The sequence below is a fragment of the Tachypleus tridentatus genome, chromosome 10, assembly GCF_004210375.1.
Source record: "Tachypleus tridentatus isolate NWPU-2018 chromosome 10, ASM421037v1, whole genome shotgun sequence".
Taxonomy (NCBI): domain Eukaryota; kingdom Metazoa; phylum Arthropoda; class Merostomata; order Xiphosura; family Limulidae; genus Tachypleus; species Tachypleus tridentatus.
The window spans coordinates 9624718-9648026 of record NC_134834.1 but is presented as its reverse complement, the minus strand read 5'-3'; the positions used below and the strand labels follow the sequence as shown (position 1 = coordinate 9648026).

At 34.1% G+C, this 23309-nt stretch overlaps 1 protein-coding gene across 1 annotated transcript in view; it reads right to left on the bottom strand.

The window, feature by feature from the left end:
- Nucleotides 1–16446, bottom strand: part of LOC143227943 (voltage-dependent calcium channel type A subunit alpha-1-like) — a 125160-nt gene extending 108714 nt beyond the window's left edge. The window contains exons 1-4 of the mRNA XM_076459295.1: nucleotides 16346–16446; nucleotides 14853–14992; nucleotides 14093–14193; nucleotides 9798–9953 (exon numbers count right to left, since the gene is read on the bottom strand). Of these exons, the coding sequence (XP_076315410.1) occupies nucleotides 9798–9953; nucleotides 14093–14193; nucleotides 14853–14878 (283 nt within the window). The 5' untranslated portion in view covers nucleotides 14879–14992; nucleotides 16346–16446. The remainder of the gene's footprint in view (nucleotides 1–9797; nucleotides 9954–14092; nucleotides 14194–14852; nucleotides 14993–16345) is intronic.
- Between the last annotated feature and the right edge of the window lie 6863 nt (nucleotides 16447–23309).

Sequence of the window (23309 nt, the reverse complement as noted above, 5' to 3'; positions counted from 1 at the left end):
TAGCCAGCCATAGTTACACAAGTACTCTCTGCTCTAGCCAGCCATAGTTACACAAGTACTCTCTGCTCTAGCCAGCCATAGTTACACAAGTACTCTCTGCTCTAGCCAGCCATAGTTACACAAGTACTCTCTGCTCTAGCCAGCCATAGTTACACAAAGTACTCTCTGCTCTAGCCAGCCATAGTTACACACAGGTACTCTCTGCTCTAGCCAGCCATAGTTACACAAGTACTCTCTGCTCTAGCCAGCCATAGTTACACAAGTACTCTCTGCTCTAGCCAGCCACAGTTACACAAGTACTCTCTGCTCTATCCAGCCATAGTTACACAATTACTCTTTGCTCTAGCCAGCCACAGTTACACAAGTACTCTCTGCTCTAGCCAGCCATAGTTACACAAGTACTCTCTGCTCTAGCCAGCCATAGTTACACAAGTACTCTCTGCTCTAGCCAGCCATAGTTACACAAGTACTCTCTGCTCTAGCCAGCCATAGTTACACAAGTACTCTCTGCTCTAGCCAGCCATGGTTACACAAGTACTCTCTGCTCTAGCCAGCCATAGTTACACAATTACTCTTTGCTCTAGCCAGCTATAGTTACACAAGTACTCTCTGTTCTAGCCAGCCATAGTTACACAAGTACTCTCTGCTCTATCCAGCCATAGTTACACAAGTACTCTCTGCTCTAGCCAGCCATAGTTACACAAGTACTCTCTGCTCTAGCCAGCCATAGTTACACAGGTACTCTCTGCTCTAGCCAGCCATAGTTACACAAGTACTCTCTGCTCTAGCCAGCCATAGTTACACAAGTACTCTCTGCTCTAGCCAGCCATAGTTACACAAGTACTCTCTGCTCTAGCCAGCCATAGTTACACAATTACTCTTTGCTCTAGCCAGCTATAGTTACACAAGTACTCTCTGCTTTAGCCAGCCATAGTTACACAAGTATTCTCTGCTCTAACCAGCCATAGTTACACAAGTACTCTCTGTTCTAGCTAGCCATAGTCACACAAGTACTCTCTGCTCTAGCCAGCCATAGTTACACAAGTACTCTCTGCTCTATCCAGCCACAGATACACAAGTACTTTCTGTTTTATCCAGCCACAGTTACACAAGTACTCTCTGCTCTAGCCAGCCATAGTTACACAAGTACTCTCTGCTCTAGCCAGCCATAGTTACACAAGTATTCTCTGCTCTAGCCAGCCATAGTTACACAAGTACTCTCTGTTCTAGCTAGCCATGGTTACACAAGTACTCTCTGCTCTAACCAGCCATAGTTACACAAGTACTCTCTGCTCTATCCAGCCACAGTTACACAAGTACTTTCTGTTTTATCCAGCCACAGTTACACAAGTACTCTCTGCTCTAGCCAGCCATAGTTACACAAGTACTCTCTGCTCTAGCCAGCCATAGTTACACAAGTATTCTCTGCTCTAGCCAGCTATAGTTACACAAGTACTCTCTGTTCTAGCTAGCCATAGTTACACAAGTACTCTCTGCTCTAGCCAGCCATAGTTACACAAGTACTCTCTGTTCTAGCCAGCCATAGTTACACAAGTACTCTCTGCTCTAGCCAGCCATAGTTACACAAGTATTCTCTGCTCTAGCCAGCCATAGTTACACAAGTACTCTCTGTTCTAGCCAGCCATAGTTACACAAGTACTCTCTGTTCTAGCTAGCCATAGTTACACAAGTACTCTCTGTTCTAGCCAGCCATAGTTACACAAGTACTCTCTGCTCTAGCCAGCCATAGTTACACAAGTACTCTCTGCTCTAGCTGCCCAGTAATTTTGTACAGGTGAGACAGCCAGTTAACAGCATCCGCTGCACAGTCTCGAGCTACTGTGATATAATAAAAGCACTTAATCATCACTGTTACAACACAGTGTAGAGCGGGACGAGAACCACGTACCAAGATATTTAATTTTAGGCACGACAACTTGGCCACCCACACTCCTACCACGCAGTGTCACTCATTGGGTGAAAACACTACGTGACGTTATGCATCACTTACCGACTGTATTTAACGGCAAATAAAGTCGTGTGAGACACTGACTTCGTTTTACGCTTTTCAAATTGGTAGATGTCGCACGATACGATGACGCTTTTTAAAAATCCTCGTCAGTGACGATTTGAAAAGTATTTCCGATGACTTAACACATACCTTTGGATGACTTAACACACACCTTTGGATGACTTAACACACACCTTTGGATGACTTAACACATACCTTTGGATGACTTAACACACACCTTTGGATGACTTAACACATACCTTTGGATGACTTAACACATACCTTTGGATGACCTAACACATACCTTTGGATGACTTAACACATACCTTTGGATGACTTAACACACACCTTTGGATGACTTAACACACACCTTTGGATGACTTAACACATACAAACTGTATCTCTTTATGTTCAAAGATATTCAATATATTTTCTTTAACACGTTAACACAAACATATAAATTTTGCAGACTGTATGATAATTATTTTAGTAAGAACGAACGAGATGTTTTTTTTCCTTTTGCTCTCCACCCACATGGTTTGATCCACGTCATTTGTAACTTTATCTTAAGTAGAAATCGATTTAGCTACGTAAATAGACAAACGTTCACAATAAATGGGCAATCGAGAAGAAGGCGTTAGGTGACATTTGAAACTTAAATGAAATGATATTTGATACGTCACGCGATGAAACAGTATATAGTATTACTGGTTAACATGTCGGATTGTGGATCCGAGATCTCTCGGTTCGCACCCCTTTATAGATACTCGTAAATAAACTTGATCTGCGATTTCTTAAGTAAGCACAATAAACAACTTTACTGCACTTTCCATTGTTAAGTGAAAATGATAAACAACTTCACTGCACTTTCCATTGTTAAGTGAAAATGTTAAACAACTTCACTGTACTTTCCATTGTTAAGTGAAAATGATAAACAACTTCACTGCACTTTCCATTGTTAAGTGAAAATGATAAACAACTTTACTGTACTTTCCATTGTTGAGTGAAAATGATAAACAACTTCACTGCACTTTCCATTGTTAAGTGAAAATGATAAACAACTTCACTGACTTTCCATTGTTGAGTGAATATGATAAACAACTTTACTGTACTTTCCATTGTTGAGTGAAAATGATAAACAACTTCACTGTACTTTCCATTGTTGATTGAAAATGATAAACAACTTCACTGTACTTTCCATTGTTAAGTGAAAATGATAAACAACTTCACTGCACTTTCCATTGTTAAGTGAAAATGATAAACAACTTCACTGCACTTTCCATTGTTAAGTGAAAATTATAAACAACTTCACTGCACTTTCCATTGTTAAGTGAAAATTATAAACAACTTCACTGTACTTTCCATTGTTAAATGAAAATGATAAACAACTTCACTGCACTTTCCATTGTTAAGTGAAAATTATAAACAACTTCACTGTACTTTCCATTGTTAAGTGAAAATGATAAACAACTTCACTGCACTTTCCATTGTTGAGCGAATATGATAAACAACTTTACTGTACTTTCCATTGTTAAATGAAAATGATAAACAACTTTACTGCACTTTCCATTGTTGAGTGAAAATGATAAACAACTTCACTGCACTTTCCATTGTTAAGTGAAAATTATAAACAACTTCACTGTACTTTCCATTGTTAAGTGAAAATGATAAACAACTTCACTGCACTTTCCATTGTTGAGTGAATATGATAAACAACTTTACTGTACTTTCCATTGTTAAATGAAAATGATAAACAACTTCACTGTTCTTTCCATTGTTAAGTGAAAATGATAAACAACTTCACTGCACTTTCCATTGTTAAGTGAAAATGATAAACAACTTCACTGCACTTTCCATTGTTAAGTGAAAATTATAAACAACTTCACTGCACTTTCCATTGTTAAATGAAAATGATAAACAACTTCACTGCACTTTCCATTGTTAAGTGAAAATTATAAACAACTTCACTGTACTTTCCATTGTTAAGTGAAAATGATAAACAACTTCACTGCACTTTCCATTGTTGAGCGAATATGATAAACAACTTTACTGTACTTTCCATTGTTAAATGAAAATGATAAACAACTTTACTGCACTTTCCATTGTTGAGTGAAAATGATAAACAACTTCACTGCACTTTCCATTGTTAAGTGAAAATTATAAACAACTTCACTGTACTTTCCATTGTTAAGTGAAAATGATAAACAACTTCACTGCACTTTCCATTGTTGAGTGAATATGATAAACAACTTTACTGTACTTTCCATTGTTAAATGAAAATGATAAACAACTTTACTGCACTTTCCATTGTTGAGTGAAATGATAAACAACTTCACTGCACTTTCCATTGTTAAGTGAAAATTATAAACAACTTCACTGCACTTTCCATTGTTAAGTGAAAATGATAAACAACTTCACTGCACTTTCCATTGTTAAGTGAAAATTATAAACAACTTCACTGTACTTTCCATTGTTAAGTGAAAATGATAAACAACTTCACTGCACTTTCCATTGTTGAGTGAATATGATAAACAACTTTACTGTACTTTCCATTGTTGAGTGAAAATGATAAACAACTTCACTGCACTTTCCATTGTTAAGTGAAAATGATAAACAACTTCACTGTACTTTACATTGTTGAGTGAAAATTATAAACAACTTTACTGTACTTTCCATTGTTAAGTGAAAATTATAAACAACTTCACTGTACTTTCCATTGTTGAGTGAAAATTATAAACAACTTTACTGCACTTTCCATTGTTAAGTGAAAATGATAAACAACTTCACTGTACTTTCCATTGTTAAGTGAAAATGATAAACAATTTCACTGTACTTTCCATTGTTAAGTGAAAATGATAAACAACTTCACTGCACTTTCCATTGTTAAGTGAAAATGATAAACAACTTTACTGCACTTTCCATTGTTAAGTGAAAATGATAAACAACTTCACTGTACTTTCCATTGTTGAGTGAAAATGATAAACAACTTCACTGCACTTTCCATTGTTAAGTGAAAATGATAAACAACTTCACTGCACTTTCCATTGTTAAGTGAAATGATAATCAACTTTACTGTACTTTCCATTGTTAAGTGAAATGATAAACAACTTCACTGCACTTTCCATTGTCAAGTGAAAATGATAAACAACTTTACTGCACTTTCCATTGTTAAGTGAAATGATAAACAACTTTACTGCACTTTCCATTGTTAAGTGAAAATGATAAACAACTTTACTGCACTTTCCATTGTTAAGTGAAAATGATAAACAACTTTACTGCACTTTCCATTGTTAAGTGAAAATGATAAACAACTTTACTGTACTTTCCATTGTTAAGTGAAATGATAAACAACTTTACTGTACTTTCCATTGTTGAGTGAAATGATAAACAACTTCACTGCACTTTCCATTGTTGAGTGAAAATGATAAACAACTTTACTGTACTTTCCATTGTTAAATGAAAATGATAAACAACTTTACTGCACTTTCCATTGTTGAGTGAAAATGATAAACAACTTCACTGCACTTTCCATTGTTGATTGAAAATTATAAACAACTTTACTGCACTTTCCATTGTTGAGTGAAAATGATAAACAACTTTACTGTACTTTCCATTATTAAGTGAAAATGATAAACAACTTTACTGCACTTTCCATTGTTAAGTGAAAATGATAAACAACTTTACTGCACTTTCCATTGTTAAGTGAAAATTATAAACAACTTTACTGCACTTTCCATTGTTAAGTGAAAATGATAAACAACTTCACTGTACTTTCCATTGTTAAGTGAAAATGATAAACAACTTTACTGCACTTTCCATTGTTAAGTGAAAATGATAAACAACTTCACTGTACTTTCCATTGTTAAGTGAAAATGATAAACAACTTCACTGCACTTTCCATTGTTAAGTGAAAATGATAAACAACTTTACTGCACTTTCCATTGTTAAGTGAAAATGATAAACAACTTTACTGCACTTTCCATTGTTAAGTGAAAATGATAAACAACTTTACTGTACTTTCCATTGTTGAGTGAAAATGATAAACAACTTCACTGCACTTTCCATTGTTGAGTGAAAATGATAAACAACTTTACTGTACTTTCCATTGTTAAATGAAAATGATAAACAACTTTACTGCACTTTCCATTGTTGAGTGAAAATGATAAACAACTTCACTGCACTTTCCATTGTTGAGTGAAAATTATAAACAACTTTACTGCACTTTCCATTGTTGAGTGAAAATGATAAACAACTTTACTGTACTTTCCATTGTTAAGTGAAAATGATAAACAACTTTACTGCACTTTCCATTGTTAAGTGAAAATGATAAACAACTTTACTGCACTTTCCATTGTTAAGTGAAAATTATAAACAACTTCACTGTACTTTCCATTGTTAAATGAAAATGATAAACAACTTCACTGCACTTTCCATTGTTAAGTGAAAATTATAAACAACTTCACTGTACTTTCCATTGTTAAGTGAAAATGATAAACAACTTCACTGCACTTTCCATTGTTGAGTGAATATGATAAACAACTTTACTGTACTTTCCATTGTTAAATGAAAATGATAAACAACTTTACTGCACTTTCCATTGTTGAGTGAAAATGATAAACAACTTCACTGCACTTTCCATTGTTAAGTGAAAATTATAAACAACTTCACTGTACTTTCCATTGTTAAGTGAAAATGATAAACAACTTCACTGCACTTTCCATTGTTGAGTGAAAATGATAAACAACTTTACTGTACTTTCCATTGTTAAATGAAAATGATAAACAACTTTACTGTACTTTCCATTGTTGAGTGAAAATGATAAACAACTTCACTGCACTTTCCATTGTTAAGTGAAAATTATAAACAACTTCACTGCACTTTCCATTGTTAAGTGAAAATGATAAACAACTTCACTGCACTTTCCATTGTTAAGTGAAAATTATAAACAACTTCACTGTACTTTCCATTGTTAAGTGAAAATGATAAACAACTTCACTGCAATTTCCATTGTTGAGTGAATATGATAAACAACTTTACTGTACTTTCCATTGTTGAGTGAAAATGATAAACAACTTCACTGCACTTTCCATTGTTAAGTGAAAATGATAAACAACTTCACTGTACTTTCCATTGTTGAGTGAAAATTATAAACAACTTTACTGTACTTTCCATTGTTAAGTGAAAATTATAAACAACTTCACTGTACTTTCCATTGTTGAGTGAAAATTATAAACAACTTTACTGCATTTTCCATTGTTAAGTGAAAATGATAAACAACTTCACTGTACTTTCCATTGTTAAGTGAAAATGATAAACAACTTCACTGCACTTTCCATTGTTAAGTGAAAATGATAAACAACTTCACTGTACTTTCCATTGTTGAGTGAAAATGATAAACAACTTCACTGCACTTTCCATTGTTAAGTGAAAATGATAAACAACTTCACTGCACTTTCCATTGTTAAGTGAAAATGATAATCAACTTTACTGTACTTTCCATTGTTAAGTGAAAATGATAAACAACTTCACTGCACTTTCCATTGTTAAGTGAAAATGATAAACAACTTTACTGCACTTTCCATTGTTAAGTGAAAATGATAAACAACTTTACTGCACTTTCCATTGTTAAGTGAAAATGATAAACAACTTTACTGCACTTTCCATTGTTAAGTGAAAATGATAAACAACTTTACTGTACTTTCCATTGTTAAGTGAAAATGATAAACAACTTTACTGTACTTTCCATTGTTGAGTGAAAATGATAAACAACTTCACTGCACTTTCCATTGTTGAGTGAAAATGATAAACAACTTTACTGTACTTTCCATTGTTAAATGAAAATGATAAACAACTTTACTGCACTTTCCATTGTTGAGTGAAAATGATAAACAACTTCACTGCACTTTCCATTGTTGAGTGAAAATTATAAACAACTTTACTGCACTTTCCATTGTTGAGTGAAAATGATAAACAACTTTACTGTACTTTCAATTGTTAAGTGAAAATGATAAACAACTTTACTGCACTTTCCATTGTTAAGTGAAAATGATAAACAACTTTACTGCACTTTCCATTGTTAAGTGAAAATTATAAACAACTTTACTGCACTTTCCATTGTTAAGTGAAAATGATAAACAACTTTACTGCACTTTCCATTGTTAAGTGAAAATGATAAACAACTTCACTGTACTTTCCATTGTTAAGTGAAAATGATAAACAACTTCACTGCACTTTCCATTGTTAAGTGAAAATGATAAACAACTTTACTGCACTTTCCATTGTTAAGTGAAAATGATAAACAACTTTACTGCACTTTCCATTGTTAAGTGAAAATGATAAACAACTTCACTGCACTTTCCATTGTTAAGTGAAAATGATAAACAACTTCACTGTACTTTCCATTGTTAAGTGAAAATGATAAACAACTTCACTGCACTTTCCATTTTTGAGTGAATATGATAAACAACTTCACTGTACTTTCCATTGTTAAGTGAAAATGATAAACAACTTCACTGTACTTTCCATTGTTAAGTGAAAATGATAAACAACTTTACTGCACTTTCCATTGTTAAGTGAAAATGATAAACAACTTTACTGCACTTTCCATTGTTAAGTGAAAATGATAAACAACTTTACTGCACTTTCCATTGTTAAGTGAAAATGATAAACAACTTCACTGTACTTTCCATTGTTAAGTGAAAATGATAAACAACTTTACTGCACTTTCCATTGTTAAGTGAAATGATAAACAACTTTACTGCACTTTCCATTGTTAAGTGAAAATGATAAACAACTTTACTGCACTTTCCATTGTTAAGTGAAAATGACAAACAACTTCACTGCACTTTCCATTGTTAAGTGAAAATGATAAACAACTTTACTACACTTTCCATTTTTGAGTGAATATGATAAACAACTTTACTGTACTTTCCATTGTTGAGTGAAAATGATAAACAACTTCACTGTACTTTCCATTGTTGATTGAAAATGATAAACAACTTCACTGTTCTTTCCATTGTTAAGTGAAAATGATAAACAACTTTACTGCACTTTCCATTGTTAAGTGAAAATGATAAACAACTTTACTGCACTTTGCATTGTTAAGTGAAAATGATAAACAACTTCACTGCACTTTCCATTGTTAAGTGAAAATGATAAACAACTTTACTGTACTTTCCATTGTTGAGTGAAAATGATAAACAACTTCACTGCACTTTCCATTGTTAAGTGAAAATGATAAACAACTATACTGTACTTTCCATTGTTATGTAAGAAAAACAATAAGTACACTATGCTCCTATTGTGAAGTGAAAATATAATTAAATTCGTTCTTTTTGCCACTATAAAGCGCGAGAATAATCAAACCTATTTTACGGTGAGAAAAATAGTCACATTCACTGTCTTTGTTCGTGTAACATGGTTTCAGACAAAGATATTTACACTTACCGCTCTTCCTCAGACTGTAACACGTTTTGTGGAGAACACCGTTATCAGACAAAGATATCTACACTTTTCGTTCTTCCTCAGACTGTAACACGTTTTGTGGAGAACACCGTTATCAGACAAAGATATCTACACTTACCGTTCTTCCTCAGACTGTAACACGTTTTGTGGAGAACACCGTTATCAGACAAAGATATCTACACTTACCGTTCTTCCTCAGACTGTAACACGTTTTGTGGAGAACACCGTTATCAGACAAAGATATTTACACTCATCGCTCTTCCTCAGACTGTAACACGTTTTGTGGAGAACACCGTTATCAGACAAAGATATTTACACTTACCGTTCTTCCTCAGACTGTAACACGTTTTGTGGAGAACACCGTTATAAAACTCGAGTCCTATAATTGCAAAAATGACAATAGCGAACAACACCAGAAGACCTATTTGGAGGAGAGGTGCCATAGCCTTAATTATGGACTTTAAGACTACTTGAAGACCTGTAAAAGGTAACAAAACTGGAATCAGGTGGTAATCAGTAACTTACGTGCTGTTAAGAACTAATGTAATGTTAAGCACAACTTAATGGTAGTTTTCACAGTATTAATGTTTCTTTCATTTAATTACACCATAATAACTCCTGTTATAATTACATCTGACAACTCTTATTTTAATTACGAAATTATATCTCCTATAATTAATAATACCCATGATTACTACTGATTGATTCTTTTGTTATTATACACGAAGCTACACAAGATCTGTGATCTGCCCACCACGTGTATCTAAACCCAGTTTCTAGCACAGTGCCGCTGGGGAGCACCTACTGACGTTGTTTAATTTATTTTACTTAATTCTAAATGTTCACGAGTTTAGAAACATACAATTAAAGTTATTAAAAAGTAAAATTTTTAATGTTTTTTTGTGGTACAACGGCAAGTCTTAAATCTAATAACGACATAAACCAGTTTTCAATACCCGCGGTAGCCATTGTGTAGCTTTGTACTTTACTAACAAACAAACAAGCAGAAGAGGATATTACAGATTCGGGGTAGCAGGACAAATCACGCTTAGTTTGTTTGTTTCTTTAGAATTAAGCACAAACCTACACAATGGGCTAGTTGTGCTCTGCTCACCACTGGTATCGAAACCCGGTTTTTAGTGGTGAGAGTCCACAGACGTACCGCCGTGACGTTGAGAGGGGGACCTCATGCTTGGTATCTCAACTGATATCTATTAATATTTCTGGGTGAGTTAGGACTTCTTAATGGAATATAAACAGTAGAAGACGGTCAGGTTATCATCCATATAGTGTTGAGATTTAAAGAAATATTTCATGGATAAACGTTATCCTTTATTAAACTAATAACGTAACAAACACTTGACCAGTGATTAATCTGACCTGCATCTAGACATTCAGAACCCCAGAAATACATTTACATAATGAATAATACCATGAAAAACATCCTCAATCACTCAATAGTCGTTACAGGTCACAGATCCCATTCGTGCTAGTATGGGCGATTAGAGACAGCGCCATCTATCGAATATACCTATACCGCAACATTAGAAATGTGTATTCACTTTGTATTTGGTTGTGTATTCACTTTGTATTTGGATGTGTATTCACTTTGTATTTGGATGTGTATTCACTTTGTATTTGGATGTGTATTCACTTTGTATTTGGTTGTGTATTCACTTTGTATTTGGATGTGTATCCACTTTGTATTTGGTTGTCACTCTTATGGTTTTTTATATTTATTTATTAAGTTGTCCACTCATATTTTCAGGACTTACAAAAAAGAAGAGTTTATCTGACTGGTCTTTGTATAGATTACAATAAAATGTCTTTACAACTGTCGTGATTTCAACAAGAAATAAAGATATCTTGTATCTTTATCGCCGTGAGATCTTTTAGAGTAAAAACTCAAATTATTTCTTAAAGACATGATATTTCACATGTTAAAATATTTATGTCTGTGAAGATTAGATCATATAATTCTAATTTTTAACATTTAGAGAAAACAGACCATAGGAATATTATTTTAGCTGCGGCATAACAGTTAGAAAAAATGACTTTGAGTTTGTTCGTTTTTTTTCAAGTACAAACTTTTAGCCCATTGGCTCAGTCACTTACTCAACGATTTGAGGTCTAGTTATAAATGTCGATTCAAGAGACCGTACCCTTACCAGTAATGTATTTGACCACGCCCAAGTCTTGAAAGTATTGTAATGATGAGGGTGGGCTTGTTTGGTTTGTTTTCGAATTTCGCGCAAAGCTACTTGAGGGCTCTATCTGCGCTAGCCGTCCCTAACTTAGTAGCGTAAGACAAGAGGGAAGGCAGCTTGTCATCACCACCTACCGCCAACTCTTGGGCTACTCTTTTATCAACGAATAGTTGGCAACATTATAACGCCCCCATGGCTGAAAGGGCGAGCATGCTTGGTGTGACAGGGAGGGTAGACTTGTAGAGATTCTTACGAGTAATAACATCGAACCGAACACACAGTTGCCCCACGCTGGTAATGTCGGCGTACCAAAATACAGCCAATAAAAAAGGCAAAAAAGTTTTATCGATTAATTTCTCTACTCATGTCCAAATGAAATGAAGAACCGTGGCTACTGAGGATTCCCTCTTGTTAACACAACAAAACAGATCAAAAGAATCTTATTTTTAATACCATACAGGAAGGAACTATCATACGGATGTTACTTTTAGAACAACAAACATGACACGTTGTTTACATTATAAATAAGTACATGTAAAACATCTTACACAAACATGACACGTTGTTTACATTATAAATAAGTACATGTTAAACATCATACACAGACATCACACGTTGTTTACATTATAAATAAGTTCACGTAAAACATCTTACACAAACATGACACGTTGTTTACATTGTAAATAAGTACATGTAAAACATCTTAAACGAACATGACACGATTGTTTCAGTAATAAGTACCTGTAAAATACACTGCTGACCAAAATCTTAAGGCCAATGAATATAAAGAAGAAATAGCATTTTGCGTTGTTAGACTCAACAACTTATTTGAGTAGAGCTTTGAAAGATGAAAATAAGAAAAGGAAAAAATAAAAATAAAAAACCTTTTTAGTATTTAATAGGAGAAATGTGAACACTATAAAATTAGCCTAAATACTAGCTGGTCAAAAGTTTAAGACCATGCTGAAACGAAGCGTTAATTGGTAAACACGATACGAAATTTAGGTATCTGCGTTCAAGCATAAGCGCTGTCAACATCTCCCACTAACATCTCCTGTGTTCATTGGGTAAAAACATGACAAAGTTGACAGAGTTTAAACGTGGCAGAATTGTCAAGCTGCAAAAGCAAGGTCTCTCTCAACGTGCCATCGCTGGTGAGATTGGGCGTAGTAAAACTGCTGTTGCAAATTTCTTAAAAAACCTGATGGATACGAAACGAGAATTTCAAATAGTCGGCCCGAGAAAATTTCGCCGGCGTTGAGCAGGAGGATTCGACGGGTTGTCCGGCAAGACACCATCCGATCGTCAAACCACGCGCAGAATGCAGCTCAAGAACAATAAGACGGCATCTACGAAATAAAGGCTTTAAAAACCGTAAACGTCTTGAAAGGCCACGCCTTCTTCCACACCACGAAACAGCTCGGTTAAACTTTGCTGAGAAGCACCAAACATGGGACATAGAAAAGTGGAAGAAGGTTTTGTTTTCTGATGAGAAAATATTTAACCTGGATGATCCAGATGGCTTCCAACTGGCACGATAAGGATATCTCACCGGAGACATTTTCTACACGACATAGTGGAGGAGGTTCCATCATGATCTGGGGTGCTTTCTCCTTCCATGGAAAAATGAAGTTTCAGGTTATACAGGGTCGTCACACAGCAGCTGGCTACATTGGCATGTTGGAGAGAGCACCCTTACTGACTGAAGGCCCTCGCTTGTGTGGAAATGACTGGATCTTTCAGCAGGACAACGCTGCAATCCACAATGCCTGCAGGACAAAGGACTTTTTTCATGGCGAATAACGTGATTCTTTCTTTAGGACCATCCAGCGTGTTCGCCAGAACTGAACACCATTGAAAATGTTTGGGGTGGATGGCAAGGGAAGTCTATAGAAATGGACGTCAGTTCCAAACAGTGCATGATCTTCGTGAAGCCATCTTCACCACTTGGAATAACATTCCAGCCAGCCTTCTAAAAACACTTATATCGACCATGCCAAAGGGAATTTTTGAAGTTATTCACAATAACGGCCGTGCAACTCACTACTGAGACCTCTTGTTGGGCATTTCCTACCCTGTTTAGGACTTCTTTTTGGTATGGTATAAACTTTTGACCATCTAGTATTCAGGCTAATTTCACAGTGATCGCATTTTCCCTATTAAATGCTAAAAACGTTTTTTATTTTTATTTTCCCTTTTCTTATTTTCATCTTTCGAAGCTCTACTCAAATAAGTGGTTGAGTCTAACAACGCAAAATGCATATTTTTTCTTTATGTTCATTGGCCTTAAGGTTTTGGCCAGCAGTGGATCGTATATAAACATGATACGATTGTTTCCATAATACGTACATGTAAAACACCTTATAGAAACACGACACATGATATTAATAATTGGATCCTCTGTACTTACTGGGGATTCCAGAAACCAGTTTCAGGGGCCGCAGAACTCTTATAGCCCTGAGTGTTCTCAAGTCTACCTCTAACATATCCGACGCATAGGACGTGATAAACCTGTAAAAAAGAAGGAAAAACCACCACCAGGTTTTACAGGAAGATAACATGGTCGCCATATATGTCTTTGAAGCTTTGAGTAAGATACGATCGTAAGTGAAATACATACATTGCTTCAAACACTAACGTTTGATAGTAATATAAGTACTGATATCTGTAGTGTCTGTCTGTTTTGGTAAAACGTTTAGCCCTCTATAAGTCGTGAACGGTATTATACACTGGACTCAAGAACTATGGAATGAAACAGTGTGTAAAAAATATAAAACAAGGAACAATTAACAATAATGTGATCTTTGAATAAGTTACGTTAATCTGACATCAGAATGTTTGAAAGTAGTGTTACTTTTAGGTTAATCTGACATCAGGATGTTTGAAAGTAGTGTTACTTTAAGGTTAATCTGACATCAGAATGTTTGAAAGTTGTGATATTTTTAGGTTAATCTGATATCAGAATGTTTGAAATAGTGTTATTTTTATGTTAATCTGTCAACAGAATGTTTGTGTTATGTCTTACTCGCTACCCGAACCTATTAAATCAAAAATGTAGAAATTCTGGAGTAATTAACATAATTACACACATATAACGAACAATTCATCTTAACTTAAAATACCACACAATAATTACAGGGGAACCAGGGGTTAGAAAAATTGGTACTTACCCTGTGACGACAACTACAAAATCCATGATATTCCAAACGTTCCGGAGATATGATCCTTTGTGTAAGAGAAATCCTAACGCTAGAATCTTCAACAAGGCTTCGACACAGAAAATGCCCAGAAAATAGGGCTCTGTGTCCTCCTATAAGAACATGTTTAAAATCTTCAACTTGAGGGAAACCAAAACAGAATCAGGTTAAAAGTTTGTTGTAAAATTTCGCGCTGTTGTTCACAGCCTAATTTCGCGCTGCTGTTCGCAGATAATTTCGCGCTGCTGTTCACAGCCTAATTTCGCGCTGCTGTTCACAGATAATTTCGCGCTGCTGTTCACAGATTAATTAGACTGTATTTTGATATTCTAAGCCATAGTTAACATGTCTTTATCAAATCATTTTGTGTATGTTACTGATTGAATAAAATATATCATTATATCTCTACAGCGTAACAACAAATCTTCAGAATGTCACAACTCTTTGGAACAAAAGATCTCACACACACATACATAACTTTGGATTTATCGAAGTACTCTGTTCATAAGATATGGATAAATAAGTTAATTGACTAAGTAATCAGTAACACTTGAAGTAGCTGTCCTCCTAACGAATTAGTTATACAAACTGTGACAACTTGAAATAAGTACTAGAATCCATTATAAAATTAATCGTGAGGAAATCTATATTTGATCACATTTTAAAAATCAGTTATGAACTTTATAGTGACATGACAAAGATAGATATATGAACTTACTCCAAGGAACTTACAAACACTTGGTTAAGATGAAACCAATCAGGAACAGAAATATAGTTAGAAGTGGCTAAAAGAATAATACTTAATATGATCGATATGCTCATGAAAAATATGATAATTTATTTGACTGACAGATTATAAAATATCACGAAGTTTTGCTTGTGTTCAAAGTTTTATATCTTTCGTAATATGTTAGGTAAATTCGGAAAAATACCAATTAATTTGTCTAATACATTTTGAAAGAATACCATTTGATATAGCGGGTAAATTGTTATAACGTATTTGACGTGGTTAGTAAGTTCTTACGTAATAATTAGTTGTGCTTGTTTGCGACAAAATTATTATTTATCTTAAATTTTATCTCTTATTCAATCTGTTTCAAACAACTGATTTTTCCTGAAGATAAAATGAACGTTTTTTTTTTTTTTCGTATTTCTAAGCAGCTATTTAATAGAAGGAAGTTACAGAAACAGTTGTTAATATAATTATGGGACTGTTTTATTGTATTTATATCAAAATGGCGAAGGAAACACAAAGAGATATTCATACCTACTGTGAGGAATAATATACCTTCATCTTATTTAACATGATAGGACATTGTGATATTTAACTATGGTATAATAATAGAGATTTTTAAAGTCTCCAAAACCAACATTCACTTCAATTTAAAAAAAGATTTATCTTATACAATAATTTATCCCGTAGTTGTAAGATAACATATAGTGAAAAGAAATGCTAATATACTTACTAATTTCTGAGCTAATAAGGTCCGGTCTCTGTTAGGGAGGTGTTCTTCTAAAGCTAACACTATACAGTTCGCTATAATTGTTAGAAGAACAGCATACTCGAAAGGAGTGGGTCCATCATTAAGGAAACTTACTTTGATTAATAACTGGAAAGTGGCTACCTTAATGAAATCCAACAAACTAGTAAGTAATTAAGTTAGTTTTGAAACTAATCCTTCCAGAAGGATTGCTGAACAAACTAATTAAACTACCCGAACTATTGACTTGAATTTTCAAACATTCCTAATACAAGACTTCTGTATTTAACACATTAATTAACTTCGAAAAACCGGAAAATAATTATCTTTGACGTAAAAAAACTTCACAAGATGAAAATCGATAGATTAGGGGTTTAATCAAAGTTTAGGAACAAATATTATAACAACAAATATAATATAATCTGGTTGTCGCTAATCCCAAAATCACGCGAGCGACACGTGCTCTACCTACCACGGGAACAATACTGCCTGTTGTCTTACCACTGAACCACTGACGGTGCAGACCTAACAGAATGATTTTAAAATAACAACACTGCTATTATGTATGATGAATTTACAAATAAAACTCTAATACAAGAAAAGCAGTAATACGTATTAAAACTAATCAGGAAGAAACAATGAATTATTCACAACAGTTCTCTACCTTTCCCGTTAAATACGATCTGTAAAGGTCGATGTCCTTCTATTCAGATTCTATTCAGACCGCGCTACTTAAGACAACTCAATTCAATAACTTTTTACAATGTCCAGAAATTACAAGATGTTGAATTTCAAACAAAGTTTGAGAACAGCATGAATTATTTATTTGAACTTTGTCGAGGGAGTTAACTAGAGTGAAGTGCATTTAACACTACCAGTTGTTAACTAGAGTGAAGTACATGTAACACTACCAGTTGTTAACTAGAGTGAAGTACATGTAACACTACCAGTTGTTAACTAGAGTGAAGTACATGTAACACTACCAGTTGTTAACTTGAGTGAAGTACATGTAACACTAGCAGTTGTTAACTAGAGTGAAGTACATGTAACACTACCAGTTGTTAACTAGAGTGAAGTACATGTAACACTACCAGTTGTTAACTAGTGTGAAGTACATGTAACACTACCAGTTGTTAACTAGAGTGAAGTACATGTAACACTACCAGTTGTTAACTAGAGTGAAGTACATGTAACACTACCAGTTGTTAACTTGAGTGAAGTACATGTAACACTACCAGTTGTTAACTAGAGTGAAGTACATGTAACACTTCCAGTTGTTAAGTAGAGTGACGTACATGTAACACTAGCAGTTGTTAACTAGAGTGAAGACGAAAAATGATTCAAAAACAAAAATTTTAGAAGATGAAAGACGAATGAAGAACAAGTAATGTTGAAGATGAAAGATGAATTAAAAACAAGTAATGTTGAAGATGAAAGATGAATTAAAAACAAGTAATGTTGAAGATGAAGGATGAATTAAAAACAAGTAATGTTGAAGATGAAAGATGAATTAAAAACAAGTAATGTTGAAGATGAAAGATGAATTAAAAACAGGTAGTGTTGAAGATGAAAGATGAATTAAAAACAAGTAATGTTGAAGATGAAAGATGAATTAAAAACAAGTAATGTTGAAGATGAAAACGAATGAAGAACAAGTAGCGTTGAAGATGAAAGATGAATTAAAAACAAGTAATGTTGAAGATGAAAACGAATGAAGAACAAGTAGTGTTGAAGATGAAAGATGAATTAAAAACAGGTAGTGTTGAAGATGAAAGATGAATTAAAAACAAGTAATGTTGAAGATGAAAGATGAATTAAAAACAAGTAATGTTGAAAATGAAAGATGAATTAAAAACAAGTAATGTTGAAGATGAAAGATGAATTAAAAACAGGTAATGTTGAAGATGAAAGATGAATTAAAAACAAGTAGTGTTGAAGATGAAAGATGAATTAAAAACAAGTAATGTTGAAGTTGAAAGATGAATTAAAAACAAGTAATGTTGAAGATGAAAGATGAATTAAAAACAAGTAATGTTGAAGATGAAAGATGAATTAAAAACAAGTAATGTTGAAGATGAAAGGTGAATTAAAACAAGTAATGTTGAAGATGAAAGATGAATTAAAACAAGTAGTGTTGAAGATGAAAGATGAATTAAAACAAGTAATGTTGAAGATGAAAGATGAATTAAAAACAGGTAGTGTTGAAGATGAAAGATGAATTAAAAACAAGTAGTGTTGAAGATGAAAGATGAATTAAAAACAAGTAATGTTGAAGATGAAAGATGAATTAAAAACAAGTGGTGTTGAAGATGAAAGATGAATTAAAAACAAGTAATGTTGAAGATGAAAGATGAATTAAAAACAGGTAGTGTTGAAGATGAAAGATGAATTAAAAACAAGTAATGTTGAAGATGAAAGATGAATTAAAAACAAGTAATGTTGAAGATGAAAGATGAATTAAAAACAAGTAATGTTGAAGATGAAAGATGAATTAAAAACAGGTAATGTTGAAGATGAAAGATGAATTAAAAACAAGTAGTGTTGAAGATGAAAGATGAATTAAAAACAAGTAATGTTGAAGATGAAAGGTGAATTAAAAACAAGTAATGTTGAAGATGAAAGATGAATTAAAAACAAGTAATGTTGAAGATGAAAGATGAATTAAAAACAAGTAATGTTGAAGATGAAAGATGAATTAAAAGCAAGTAATGTTGAAGATGAAAGGTGAATTAAAAACAAGTAATGTTGAAGATGAAAGATGAATTAAAAACAAGTAATGTTGAAGGTGAAAGATGAATTAAAAACAAGTAATGTTGAAGATGAAAGATGAATTAAAAACAGTTAATGTTGAAGATGAAGGATGAATTAAAAACAAGTAATGTTGAAGATGAAATATGAATTAAAAACAAGTAATGTTGAAGATGAAAGATGAATTAAAAACAAGTAATGTTGAAGATGAAAGATGAATTAAAAACAAGTAATGTTGAAGATGAAATATGAATTAAAAACAAGTAATGTTGAAGATGAAGGATGAATTAAAAACAAGTAATGTTGAAGATGAAAGGTGGATTCTTTCCCTGAAATTACTAATTAGTTTTTTTTTTATTTTTTGTTTACAGTTCGCTCTCGGCCATATGGTATTAAATAAATAACTTTATATTTGTGATGACTAGAATAGTGGATGTTATTAGTAAAATTACTTGGTTTTTATGTACACAAGACCTGGCAGTAATATTGAGATATTTTATCAAATTGTTCCAAGTCAGAATAAACTAAGACAATACAATTTACAAGTGTAATGGTGTGTTTTATTTTGATATGGAAGGGGTGCTAGAAACCATTATTCTGTCGAACACTTAGTACCACACAAACCACTTTGTTATGATTATAAAACTGTGATTTGTTAGTTTATTATTGTATAGGCGTAATATGTCATTAGAGACTCTGTAATTAACAAAGATATGGGTATTAAATGTTTATAAAGAACATGTTTGATTCCTCATAGATGATATAACATTATGAGAGTAAACTGTCTTTGAAAACCCCCTACACGTTACAATCTAGTGTTGTGCGACATCGGGAGGGGGGATTCCAAAGTTTTGGAAAACAAAAGAAACGGTTTGTTTGTTTATTTTGAATTTCGCGAAAAGTTACACGAGGCCTATCTGCTACAGCCGTCCCTAATTTAGCAGTGTAAGACTAGAGGAAAGGCAGCTAGTCATCACCACCCACCTCCAATTCTTGGACTACTCTTTTACCGACAAATAGCGGGATTGATCGTCACATTATAACGCATATTCGGCAATGAGGATTCGAATTTGCCACTTCCAGATTGCGACTCGATTGCACTAACTACTAGAGCACGCCAGTCTATCAAAAACACAAACTAAACAGCCGTCAGATTCACTCAGAACCACGTTTTCGATTAAACATCGTAAACTATCTTTAAAGTGAAGCCGTGTGGAGGTATGGGTGCATTATAAGAGTGACCGTCAAATCCAACTATTCGGTTTGACAAAGACAGCTCAAGATACGTGATGTCGACTAGCTCTCCCTTCTGTAATCTGTCCCTTCAAAACTAGCGGGGGGCTAGAAAACTTAGAGAAATTACGATTAGCTTTGCACGAAATCCAACAACAATGAGAAATAGGGTACGAATAAGGGTTTACTTACTATTTCATGATTTTTCAAGCTTGTACAAACCCTGTAGTATTGGCATGATAACATAACAAATCGTCTAGAAGAGACAAAAAGACTTGAAATTCGTGTTGCGTGTATAAACGTTTTTAGTGTGTTATTTAAAAACAAACACAACTTTTCTTGTTTTAGTGGGCCCAACATTTTCCTGCTTGTGCACATATCCACAAAAACCGAATTAAATACAAAATTAAAGTTGGAAGCTTAGCCCTTACTAGTTTTATTGTAGATTAAAATGTTAATTTGCTCCCACAGCACTGGTATCAGAATAGCGCACGAATATTCATGGTATATGTTTTGTAATATCTGATCAGTAATAATCGAATATATTTTAACACTGGTATCAGAATAGCGCACGAATATTCATGGTATATGTTTTGTAATATCTGATCAGCAATAATCGAATATATTTTTATCACTGGCATCAGAATAGCGCACGAATATTCATGGTATATGTTTTGTAATATCTGATCAGTAATAATCGAATATATTTTTAACACTGGCATCAGAATAGCGCACGAATATTCATGGTATATGTTTTGTAATATCTGACCACCAATAATCGAATATATTTTTAACACAACACTGTTAAAAAAAAATACTTCTATAAACTTGAATATGAGAATTAGAAGATTAGAACTGAACGGGAACTTAAACGTACGTGGGCTAAGCGGCCAGATTTTGGTATGGGCGTACCTAGTTTTGAGTTAAAAACCGTAGAAATATAAAGCAGTTGGCTAGAAGCGCTCCCTCTCGAGATCATTGAACCGAATACTGAGATTACGTGTTATAACAGATGAATATACGAAGAATGTTCAGCGGAATCAGGTCTCGAACCCTGGAACCTTTTGAACTACAGTCATGATAACCTAACCAAGAGTCCACGTCTTCGAATTCTATAGAAGTTCAAAATTGATCACCAGGAATTGATAGTTTATTGTTTATCTGAGATCCACGTGAGAAAAATTAGAACAGAATTGTAATATAACGAATTTGAATAGTATTCGATGACTGACCTATGACGATGCTAGGGCCATCCCGGTCTACTTACTGACACAAATCAATTTGACCATTAATAACGTTCAATTTGTATTTTATTTCATAGGTCACGAACAGCAGTTGAACGGTCAAAGCCCCGACGAACTTCTCGTCAGATCATTTATAACCTAGGTTATAGGTGACGTCATAATTTAGATTTAAAATTATTATTTTTTTAATACATGAAACAACCAAACTTCGTTAAACAATTGTTTGTTTGCTACTAAAGCGCAATGGTACACAAAGTAGGTTATCTATGTTGCGTCCACTACACGTGCTATCATACGAAGTAATATACATATAGGTAGCTACAGCGTTACCATGGCAACGGCACTTATGGAAAGACAAACGACACACTGTCTCGATTCACGTGCTATTCATTGCAAGGAGTATACACTAAATTTAAACTCGCTAAGTGTATTGCGTGGCTTGGAGAATTATCTTTATAAGAGTCTGGTGTTTCTGTTCTAGTTGGAATATAAAGAAACAGAACATTATATTTAACTTACCGGTTTTTTTTTCTCTCTTAACCAGCTTCCATTACACAGAATCGAAACAAGAAAATATAAAAGATAAAAGACTAAATTCATGTTAAATATAAGTTTAACTGAACAAAAGAACGTTAAAGTCACTCAAAAAAAACCAAAAAAAAAACGGTCCGGCATAGTTAGGTGGTTAAGGTCTTCGACTCGTAATCTGAGGGTCGCTTGTTCGAATCCCCATCGCACCAAACACGCTCGTCCTTTCAGCCGTTGAAGCTTTATAATGTGACGGTCAATCCCACTATTTGTTGCTAAAAGAGTAGCCCAAGAGTTGGCAGTGGGTGGTGATAACCAGCTGCCTTCCCTCTAGACTTACACTGCTAATTTAGTGACGGCTAGCGCAGATAGCCATGGTGTAACTTTGTGCGAAATTCCAAAACGAAGAAACACACACAAAAATATTTATAATACTAATAGTTACAATCCTAACCACCAGGTGTAAATCGATCAAACTACTATCGTCTTTACATCCATCTTAATAACTGGTTTTTGTCTGTGACGTAATTGAAATAAACGTGTATTTGTGGTCAGTTTGTAGTTTGAATTATTTCGATCAATTTATTTCAAAAAACAAACTAGTAAATGCGTTCAGCTGGATTACCAAGGTACTTACTTCGATGGATAATTGTGGTAAAAATTGTCCAATAGGAACTCTCATTAACGCACCTCTGGGACTTTGCAATAAATGTGTTACTACGTCAAAACTTAAACATCGAGAAAGTCTGTTTGTTTTGCATCTCGTGTAAAGCTACTCGAAAGCTATCTGCGCTAGCCGTCCCTAATTTACCAGTGTAAGATTGGAGGGAAAGCAGCTAGTCATCACCACCCACCGCCAACTCTTGGGCTACCCTTTTACCAACGCATAGTGGGATTGACCGTTACATTATGCCCCCGCGCCTGAAAGGAAGAGTATATTTGACGTGAGTGGGATTCGAACCCGCGCCCCCTGGATTAGGAGTCGAAAGCTTTAACACTCTTGGCTATGCCGGGCCTAGAGTAAGTCTTGTCACTTCAACAGCTATTTAAGAAAAACGCATATAAATTGATTTTTAAATCACATTTAAAACTTGCAAAAGCTCAACACTTTAACTTGACACGTTTACAGAATGGACATTGGAGTTTTTCACTGCATTTAAATCAATAAAAAACGCGCACTGAGCGTTTCTATTCCA